Raw genomic sequence first — 11,419 nt, 5'->3', positions numbered from 1 at the left:
CTGGCGCTCACTTGGTAGGCTAGGCTGGGTGGCCAGGGAGCCCCAAGATCGGCCTGTCATCTCCCCAGTGCTGGGATTACAGCATCTGCCATGATGCCTGGCTGTTTTACAAGGACTCTGGAGCTGGAACTCTGGGGTTCTTCAATTATTGTCTGTGCTTTTATTGCAGTCCCCAGTTACCATAAAGAACACATGGTGTTGCTTCTCTGGTATAAGAATGTGTGATGCTACAGTGTATCCTCCTGCTCAATGTTATCTTTGATACTGATATACGTTTATGAATGCAGCTCTACTTTATTGGTTTGACTGACCTGTAATATTCTGTTATATGCACATGACACATTAGGATATATAGGTTGCATTTAGCTCTGTTCAACACACCATGCTGTATCTGGTTCCTGTGTGTATGTGTGAAAGCTTCATATAGCCACCTATTGATGGGACTGTTGTTGAGCCGAAGGATATGGTGAGAAACATAACAGATATTGCATCCACCAGCAGTGTGAATGTGTCTGTGGGTTTACATTCGTGATGCCATTTTCCTGTTCAGATTTCGGGATCTGGTGTATTCTTCATGCTTGTAGTAAGACACACAAAGTTCTCAGAGAAAAACAAAACTATTCAATAAATAGAGTTTGTTTTGGAACTTCCCAGAGTAGTAAATGCCTACTTAAAATTAATTGACTGTATTATTTTTAAATCATGTAAACAACAGAGTAAGGGAAATTATGTGGAACAAATACAAAATTGTTCAGTGTTATCCGATGAGCACATTCATTTCATTTTTCATGCAATGCATGCTCATTAATCTGGTAATTGATGCCTTAGCCAAATTGAGTGATTTTATTAATATGCATTAATCGTACAAAATAATGGGTTTCTTTATGACATTTCCATACAAGCATGCAAAACACTTTGATAACATTCCTTTCCTCTATTACTCATTTTATTTTTCTTTCCCCTTCCAAATCTCCTTTGCTTTTGTCTCCTTCCCAACCTCCCAGACCCCAAATTCCACATGTGAGAGAAAACACAGCACTCATTTAACACAAAGACCTCTAGTTCCACCCATTTTCCTGCAAATGACATGCCTTTACTCATCTTTAAGTCTAAATAGCACTCCACAGCCTGTGTGTGCCATGTTAAACTGAAGGATGTGGTAACTAATTCACTACCGCTGTATCTTATTCTGCATTGTGTATTCCCCACGTAGATTTATATGTGCTTTCCTGGACTCGTATTCTAAAGGGTGTGAGTTAGATTACAGTTAGTAAGAGTTTGCAGCAAACCCAAGTACATACAATGCCCACTAAAATAGAAAACAAGCGTTCCCAATGTGAGCAAGCAGTTCATAAAGCAGCCCTCCCCTTCCTTTTCTTTGTTACAAGTGTGTTACCTTGTAAATGTTCAGGTAAAGAAAATGCACAGAGAGCCAGGCAAGCCTTTAATCCCAGCACTTGAAGGCAGAGACTGGATGATCTCTATGAGTTCCAGGCCAGCCTGGTCTACAAAGTTACACAGAGAAACCCCTGAATCAAAAAACCAAAACCAAAAAGAAAAAATCCACCTACAGAAGACAGGAATGCTCAATACAATCTCAGGGTCCTACTAGAAGAACCAAAGCCACTGAGTTTACAGTTGTATAAATAGGTAAAAGACAATCACAAATTGTTTTTACTCCAGGGTCTAATTTGAGATACAGATGTAATGACAACTATGACAAATGTCTTGCAGATAATCTTGCAAGCTGATCAACATGACTGAACAGAGCTGTCCCATGAAAGACTGTTACTTCTTGCTCAGTGTTCCTAACCCTCCTGAGAGATGAAGCGCCATTCCTGTTTCCAAAGGTCCGCTCTTCCATGTCTTTGTTCTGAAGAGCCTCCCTCAGATTTGGGACTGAGAACTAAGTTTAGTTCTGGTTTCCTGCCCCTACCCTTCTAATACATGGTTGGCACTTCCTGGCTGGAGCCACCATAGGGAGTCCAGTATGTCAGCAGACACTGTCCTGTGTGCTCATCTCGAATCCTCACCATCTGCAAAACATGGAGCGCACACTGCTCTTAATGTCATGATATTGACTACCAGTGTTTCCTCCTGAGCCTACTCTCACAGGTGTCAGGTGTGAGACAAACACAATGAGTCTTGGCTATTTTCAACAGTGAAACTAAAAGTCTGACCCAGAGTAAATATGTCCTTGGAGAATGATGTGACCTTTGATAAAACTGAGTAATGCATACTGATTGTGGACACGATTCTTTCTGGTCTACTACCCATGATTTGAAATTCCTTGCTTACTGGCTTTAGCTAGGATTATTATAGAGGCATTTGAAGAGGGTGATAACTGTCTATGATGATACTGGGCTCTGCTCAGAATTCCTATGTTCCTTTACAGGACAACATTCCTCCTCCTCACCCCCACCCACCTGCTTCCTGACTTCTCCCAAGTAAGCTTCTGATTGTTAACACCAGCCCCTACTACCCTTCAGGGGCTAGCTGAGCAATGGAGCAGCCTTCACCACATACTCCATGAAGACCTGGGGTATATATCCTTCCCCTACAGCAGCTCTTGGTCCATCCATCAGGGATGTGGAAGGGAGCAGACCCACTCCCTGCCTGCCTCCTAACTCAGATGCCCGATTCCTGGCCAGGTCCAAGCTTTGGCCACACTCTACTGGGCTGATATGGTGCCTCATGTGGTTTCTACTCCTTCTCCAGGATACTTCCTCCACTGCCTGATGGATTTTTCCATGATTATTTCATGAACAGATCTCATGAACATAGGTTGTCAGCTCAAGGAAAGCTTCAACTGAACATGGCTTGGGAATTTTTACTAAGTACCTGTCTCCAATGAAAAATCATGAACTTCTTATCCTACACAAAAGGCAAGTTAACATCTAATTTTTTTCTTAAAAATTTGAATTCATATAATTGCAACATGCTTTAAAAGCTGGCATTTAAAAACAAAGTCTCCTTGAGGGCTGGAAAGATGACTCAGAAGGGCAAAGCCAAGCCTCATGACTTGAGGTCAATCGCTGGAATCCACATTTAAAAGCCTGATGTGGCAGCATGCAGTTGGAATCCCAGGATTCCTAAGGTAAAGTGGGAGGAGGCAGGACTACCCAGATGTTTGCAGGCAAAACCAACTCAAAGTATGTACTCCTCCTTAAAACAAGGCAAAAATAGAGACTGGGTTCTCTGCTCTCTACACAGCCCCCCCCCACACCTCATATTCACATCATACACACTCACACATACAACAACAACAAAGTTGAAAATGTTTTAAAATGGTACTTCCATATTTTTTTTTTTCAGATAGGACTACACGTTGCCCAGGCTGGCCATGCGTTCCTAATCCTCCTGCCTAGGCCTCCTGAGTGTTTAGATCATAAACATATGCCACTACTCCTGGCCATCTTTCTCTTTTAGCTTTTCCAACAAAATCTAAATATCAGAGTAGTTTGATATCAGTTATCCCTTATATAAAACACGTTTAAGTCAGATAATTTAGTATTCATTTCTGTCCTAAAAGTTCTACTTCTGTTCCAGTTCCGGCGTAGAATTTCACGCCAACTGTAAAAGATTTATATGCTCTAAACTCTGTAATTATTTGCCTGATCATGCTTTTCCCATTGAGGAAAATATTCGGATGCACATGTGCACACATGCGTGTGTGTGTGTGTGTGTGTGTGTGTGTGTGTGTGTGTGTTTATTTCCTACATGATGGGAGATGTCATTCTGTAAATATGTTTCTCTTATTGGCTAATAAATAAAGCACTGTTAGCCAATAGTAATGAAAGTTAGGCAGGACTAGGAAACAAGAAGGATTCTGGGAGATATAGTAGTGGGGATTCAAGCTGTAGGGACTTGAGGATAAGGTCCTGATCCTCTCTCCGGTAGCATAAGACTATGTGGGAATACTTAGATGAATAGAAATGGGTTAATATTTAAGACAGAGGTAGCCAATAAGAAACACTAGTAACAGGCCAACAGCTTTATATCTAATACAGCGTCTCTGTGTGTTATTTGGGGCTGACATGACTGTGGGGCCAGGCTGGCAGGAAAAATGCTAGTAACACCTATGTCTATACTTGTAGGTATTAAATTTTTGTCTAGATGGGATATTATTAGAATTTGTTGCAACATCCTATATATGTAAACTTTGATCATTTTAACAGGGAAAAAGTAAACATTTTATTGGAAATTTATTTATTACTTACATGGATAATTTTATATTATTTTTACTTTTGGCCTGACCATTTCCACCCAACCTCCAAAACTTCCTAGGAAGATCTTATATTTGGACTAAAGCACCATAATCAGATGCAGGATGGCTGAGAGACATGCTGTATGTGTGCGCGCACGTGTGTGTGTGTGTGTGTGTGTGTGTGTGTGTGTGTGTGTGTGTGTGTGTTGAGGGTGGGGTCAAGGAATTTATAAGACATGAGAGAGAAGGCCTCCAAGATTTCATACACACACATAGATGCTCCCTAAGACCAGCTTTTTAGATAGCCACACTCCAGCAAGTCTCTGTGTGCCCCCAGCAGAGATGCTGGTGTCTGTACTCCTGAAGAGAACACTGGCCTTGCCCAAACTCCTCATTAGTAATGGCAGAGTGCCACAGTAGTGAACTTTACAGATCCAAAGCTAGGTCAGCAGCCAAATCCAAACTGGCACCTGAGACCCTTTGTTCCCAGACTGGTGTGCTTCCCACCACAGCCATTAGCCCCAAGTCACTCATCACAACTGCAAAGAGCTAGCAGCATCGTTGAATTTTCACTCCAGGCCACATGCTGCTAGAAGCACATCACATCCAGTTAGTCACATTAACCTGTGACACAAGCTCTTTTACTGTCTTCATTTTGCAGCTGAGGAAATGGAGAGGCTAAGAGACACACCCAACATTAGATGCTCAGTGACTGTAGAACTTCGGGCATAAAACCCTAGCTTTCTGCAAGGTAGCTCCTCATGCAGTGTTCTGTGATGGCACTGATTTGACCACGCTCTCAGACTCAGTGACTACCAACCCAGTAAAGACAGTGAGATCTCCTGCAAACACAGACCCTGATTTCCCAGGAGGATAAGAGTTCATACACTGTCAATATCTAGTGGAAGGACTCTTGTTAAAGAAGGCTATTTCATGCTCAGAATCTACATTACTAGGTGGGTGGTTCTCAAATGCCAGCCTGTAGGAGAATCTCTTGCAGGTTCTCGTGGACAGAGTTCCAGTTCAGTAGGTTTGAGGGGAGAACTGGGGAATCTGCATTTCCAGTGAGTTCTAGGTGCTGCTGTTGTCACCAGGGCTAGATTCTTTCAATCTGACCACTTTGAGCAGCAAACTGCCATAAGACATTCAGCAAGAATGATTCAGTCAGGATTCATGGCAGCAGTATTTTGCAAACTTGACCTGAATCACCTGGGGAGCTTCGTACATAATACCACATCTATGTCTCACCTTCAGATAACGATTTCACTGGTGTAAGGTGTGCTTTTGTTTTCAATTAGAAGTTACTACAAACAGTGCTGGTATATAAACCCTAGTGTGTGACTTGTGGTGAATAGGTATACATTCTGGTGTGTGTGTGTGTGTGTGTGTGTGTGTGTGTGTGTGTGTGTGTGTGTGTGTCCCTGTGCGCACAAGACAACATCTAAATTGAGAAAGCCTGGGCTACAAAGGCAGACCTGGAATGTTTGGAATGTTTGGAGTCCAGGAGCTCCTCACCTGCCTGGGGTGCAGCTCCAGCCTTCTTGGAAAGTTATAATTCTTGTTTATCCCCCCCCCAATCCTCAGCTCTCTGACTCTATACCAAGCCTTTAGAACTACTCTAAACATAAGCAGCCTCCTTTTTACTTCACTGAGATTGTCTCCCTTGCCCTCATCTCGGGGGCACGTCTTTTATCCCTCTGCTGTCATTTCTACTTGCCTCCATGCCAGACTAAGGTACTTCAAGCTCTTCAACATGGACATGCAAGTTACCTTGTCTGCCATTCACTGGAGCTGCAGTTTCTTCTGGATGTGACCCTTCATTGTCATTCACCATCACTTCTCCAGAAGAGAAGAGCATATACAACTTCTGAATCAAATCAGCAGGGATCCCTGAATGGTTACCATGATCATCCCCTAGTATAAAGAAATGTTGTTCCTGGGAACCTGAGTCTCCAAACAGCTCACCTCCATCTCCTGCCTCAATTTTGTACACCTCCGGGATGAGACTAGAGTGAAGGACAAAAGAGATTAAGGTGGTTAGCCAAGTCCATTGTAAGACTGAATGCAAATACAGCCTGTATCAGAATGGAAACCCATCTTATGCATGTAATGGGAAGAGTCCTAATGTGGATTTGTATGGAATTTGCTACAGGGACAATTTCTAAAAGAAAATTAAACACGTATTTGTCTCAAAAGTTTCAGATTCCAAACCAATACTATTTTCAATACTAAAATTTTATTGGGGACTCAAAGCTTTGCTTACAAAGTTAGAATCCTTCCCACAACTCTGATTTTCTGCAACTCTGTGCTTTCTGAAAGGCAGATGCTTTCTTTGTCCTGCTTTTCTTCCAGCCTTTGATATCATAAACTTTACTTTGGCACTAGCCAATGAGTTGCATTATTTAATTCTTAATATGGGATATTAAGCAACAGATATGGTTGCTTAAAATATAAAATGAGGTTCTGTATAACTATCTTCTAGCCGGTGATGTCATCACTAGCACAACATTGAATACCCCCTTACACAACCCAAATTTTGCACCCTAAATGAAAATGTCATTAACTTCACATTCTTAAGGGCTGTTTCCTGGGCTGTACTACCCACGTTCAATATTTCTTAACTCACAATAAACTATCTTCCGTGCCAGCATTCTCTGGGCTGGGGAAGGTGATGTTCGCACACTTGGCTTCCAGGTCTCTGGTGGGATATTTGTTGATAGCACCTGGAGACAGAGTGGAATTCTTAGTTCAGTTTTTACCTTCCCACATAATGACTCCCACCCAAAGCCAGGTCATCTTTTCCTGGAGATGGGAATCTTTTCCCAAAACAAATTAATCTTCTCAGGGCCTTAGCAAAGCCCACATGCTGGCATTGAAAGACCTTGTTCTTGCCAAGTCCATGAGATACAGCAATAATTGAATTAAAAGTTCCCATACTCTGCGATACAAGTCAAGGACATCTCTGAATTCCTCCTGTTATCTATTTCCCCCTCACTCTACACCCCCAAAAAATGGAGGCTCTTCCTAATAGGCTTTGTTGGTTATTCAAGTTATCTTCTCAATTTCTACCTTGCAGTTGAGAGAAGACATTGTTTTGACTCACTAGTAAATATATTGTCTAAATTCCAGGATTCCTGACTCTAACATGAGTCCTGGGATTGTGTGTGTGTCAGACCCCCTAAAATCCTGGGAAGCCCTATCAAGCTCCCAGCCACTGCAGAGAAGCACACAGTGTGGCTTTTTTTCCCTCCCCAATTCCCAGCACAGACCAGGACATGCTCAATGCTCTAAGAATTTGAAATATTCTATACTGCCACCTAAAATATGATGCTGAGGGTAGAAGCTACGCTCAGTGTGCCACAGTGGAAAGACCTTTCAAATCTGTGAAGTTGCACTTAAGCTAGATGTCTTGAACAGAGGTTCTAGAAAATATCTGTATTTATGAATCGAAGAATTTAAGTCAGGATGAAGGATGGTTAATAATGACAAGGTAGACCAGATGTCCTTGGAAAAGGAGGGGTAGTGGCACTGAGGGGTTTATTAATTACAGTAGCTTGCTTTGTTAAGAGTGCCATAACTAACGTGTAAAAGAGTATAATCTTAGAGCCAGAATGTGTGGGGTTGTTCTAGAATTTACCAAGCATTAATTACGAGCTTTTGAGCAATTTAACACATCTGAATCTTAGTGTTTCCTTTATAGAAAAGGAATCTGAGTTCTTCCCATTAAGGGCTATGCTGAAGACTAACTGATGTAGTCATTCAGACAACCAAACACTTAGTAAATGTCCAGAAGTCAGGCTTAAAGGAACCCTTTCACATATTTGAGAACCTCCTGCCTGGAAGTTTGACAGCAGCAATGACCAAAGTCAACAAGATTTTCCTCTGAGATTCTCCCACTGCCTCCTGTTCACACCCCAGCACTCTCCACTAAAACTAGATGCTTTTGACTACATAGGCTGATTAACTGCATGCAGAGGACATCAATAAGGCAATAAGGGAGAGAAGCTTGAGAGACTTACGTCTGATTGAATGAACAAATGGCTTGACAAACTTAATTATATAGTTCAAATCTGGCTTGTGTGTCCGGCCAAGCTGAACTAAGTGATGATCCAAGGGGTGGCTTGCTAATTCTTCTAACTCTATGTCATTGTGTACAGGACCAAAGGAAAATACAAATATGGAGTAGCCTTGGCACTTGGCTCTCAGAGATGCATTCCTTAAGGCTTCTTTGTCTAAAGGGCTGGTTTCACCTGCAGATATTATAAAGATAACTTTGTTTTTCCTCAGGTTGGGGGTTCCTACAAAGACATTGTCAACTGTCCACTGAAGGGCATGGCCAATAAAAACATCTCCATTGAGCTGCTTAAGAGACTCTTGGAGATGATGTTTCATTTGGTGTACCCTGTTGTAAGTGACCAAATCAAATTCCAGGTAGACTGGACATTCTTCAGTGTTTGGCAGATAGTCTGGAGGAGAATAGGTCAGGACAGCCACTCTGTCTCCTAAGACAGAGGTCAGTGGATCTGGGGCAATGTGAAAGTAATCCAGTACTGAAGTTATCAAGGTTCTCATTTCCTTAAACTCATCATTTCCGACTCTTTGAGAAGTATCTATGAGGAAAGCCACATCCATGTAATAATCTTGAAGAGAAGCATCCTCCAGCTCATCAGCAAGACCCAATTCTTTTCTGCCAGGTTTTTCATGTTCTGTAACAGAATAGCTTGAGTTACCGATAATGAAAGGATTAACTTGAAACTCTAAAACATGAATATAAATACACGGCATGGTGTGTCACTATTCTTCATTCCCATACCATGGCAGACATCACTAATCAATGCCATAGTAGATACCACTAATCAATCTCAGTACTTGTTCCCTGATACATTCTTCAAATTTGTCTTTACTTAGCTAAGAGAGTTATTTCCATTTGACACATGTTGTCTCAGGTTTTTATTATAAAATGACTGATTTGACCCCAAATATCTTAATACAAGAAGAGAAATACATGCCTACTTTAGTGCTTCCACATGGCTTCAAAGCCTACAGCACACATTTCCATGCACTAAATATTAATTACAAGGAGTAAACACAAGAGAAAGTACAGATGTCAAAGTTACAACTCATGTACTTACATATATGTATAGATAAAAGGGTCCATAAGGCAACATCATGAGAGCAGATATAAGTCAGTACTGACTTTAGAACCTTGCTGCTATATAAGACATGACATAACTCTAAGACTTGGGTTCTCTGAGTAGCCATCTGCAGTTATCAGCCCATGACAAGATTAAGGAGCTCACACCATGATAAAAGTCAAACAGTATCAGTAAGCACTGACTAGTTCAGTTAACATTAATTTCTTTCTAACAAAACTTTCACAATGAAGAAAATAATATCCCAATTTATATATTCTCTCTCTGCGTGCATGTGTGTGTGCTCATGCATGTATGAGTATAAGTGTATTTGCTATGTACGTTCAGGTAGAGAGGCCAGAGATCAGAATTGGGTGTCTTCCTTTGTTACCTTCCACATTACCTCTTGGAGTCAGGGATTCTCATTGAACCTGCCACTTGCTTTTGTAGCTAGATTGGCTGGCTGGCTGGCTGGCTGGCTGGCTGGCTGGCTGGCTCAAGCACTCTTGGATCCACCTGTCTCCACCTTTTTCTACCCCACCCCCTACCCCAACCCTTGTGTTACATCTGTGTGATGGTATGTACAGCTTTTAAGTGAGTATTGGGATCTGACTCGGGTCCTAATGTTTGCAAGGCAGGCACTGCTCCATCTCTCCACAACCCTCAGCTAATATCCTGAGACAAGCTATTTTGCTGCAAACCATCACTCCCAATGACCCTGCTTTAAATGCATGAGCTTATGAAAGCTTTCTACACTCCTGGAAAGGAAGGCTGGCTGGGGATATGGTGAGAACCATCAGCTCAGAAAGACAGGAAGTAGACAGCCAAGTCCTTTTCCTCTCTTGGAGAAGTGTGTTTGTAAGCATACTTAAACAATAAGTAGCTTTCTAACTGGCAAAATATGTGTTGGTTCCTATGTATGCTCAACCTTTCACTAGACATTTGCACATTTAGTGTTTTATTTAATCCTCCAAACAATAAATGAACCAATAAAATTAGATTAATGCTATAAAATTCAATACAGAATACAACAAATACATGCTTACCACAAGTGACTTTATTAATACTGGAAGTGCTTTACTAGATAGTTTTTGAATGTTCAATGAACCCTGAATTCTTGGGGCAAATCCACACTACCCTTTTTTTATTCTTGGATTTGACTTGATAAATCACTTTTTAGAGTGATTTTTGTGTCTATATTTGTTAAGAATAGTAGTCTAGACTGAGTGTGGTAATGCACTCCTTTAATCCAGGCACTCAAGAGGCAAGTAGATCTCTATGAGTTCAAGGGCAGCCTGGTCTACAAAGTGAGTCACAGGCCAAGCTACATAATGAGACCTTGTCTGACATACCAGCCACAGAAAAAAAATGGAGATCTAGTAACTGGAGAAATGGCTCACTAGTTAAGAGCACTTGTTTTTCTTGCAGAGGACCTAGTTAAGAGCACTTGTTTTTCTTGCATAGGACGCAGGTTCAGTTCCAAGCACCCACAGGATGGCACAGCCATCTCTGGAACTCCAGTTCCAGATAATCTGAAACCCTCTTCCAACCTCCACAGGTACCAGGCACACACATTATGCACATACATACATGCAGACAAGATACCCATACACACAAATAAATAAGTCTAACTTTAAAAAAAAGAATGGTTGTATATAGTTTTCATTTAATTTTCTGTCTGGGTTTTGTTATCAACATGATTTGACTTCAAAGAATGAGTTGGTGAGTAGTATTTCCTCTTTAATTCCCTAGAAAAGTTTGTATAGAATCAGTCAGTTCATGACTGGGTGGTGGCCTCATACCTTTAATCCCAGGACTGGGGAGGCAAAGACAGGTAGATCTCTAAGTTCAAAGCCAGCCTGATCTACAGAGGGAGTTGCAGGGCAGCCAGGGCTACACAGAAAATCCCTGTATCAAAAAACAAAACAAAACAAAGAAAAAACAAAGCAAAACAACAAAAAAGAATTAGTATTCATCATTCCTCAGAAGTTTTATTGAATTTATAGTGAAAACATGAGACAGTTTCATGTACAAATTCAATAATTTTGACAAGTTAGTTATTTCTTCTTGAGTGAACTAT

The 11,419-nt window shown here is 41.3% G+C and overlaps 1 protein-coding gene across 1 annotated transcript in view; it reads right to left on the bottom strand.

Moving 5' to 3' along the window:
• Positions 1 to 816: 816 nt before the first annotated feature.
• Positions 817 to 11,419, bottom strand: part of Col6a5 (collagen type VI alpha 5 chain) — an 89,489-nt gene continuing 78,886 nt past the window's right edge. The window contains exons 37-40 of the mRNA XM_051205706.1: positions 8,227 to 8,913; positions 6,834 to 6,930; positions 5,978 to 6,213; positions 817 to 2,036 (exon numbers count right to left, since the gene is read on the bottom strand). Of these exons, the coding sequence (XP_051061663.1) occupies positions 2,017 to 2,036; positions 5,978 to 6,213; positions 6,834 to 6,930; positions 8,227 to 8,913 (1,040 nt within the window). The 3' untranslated portion in view covers positions 817 to 2,016. The remainder of the gene's footprint in view (positions 2,037 to 5,977; positions 6,214 to 6,833; positions 6,931 to 8,226; positions 8,914 to 11,419) is intronic.

The sequence above is a fragment of the Phodopus roborovskii genome, unplaced genomic scaffold, assembly GCF_943737965.1.
Source record: "Phodopus roborovskii unplaced genomic scaffold, PHOROB, whole genome shotgun sequence".
In the NCBI taxonomy this organism is placed as follows: domain Eukaryota; kingdom Metazoa; phylum Chordata; class Mammalia; order Rodentia; family Cricetidae; genus Phodopus; species Phodopus roborovskii.
This window is presented reverse-complemented; position numbering and strand designations above follow the sequence as displayed.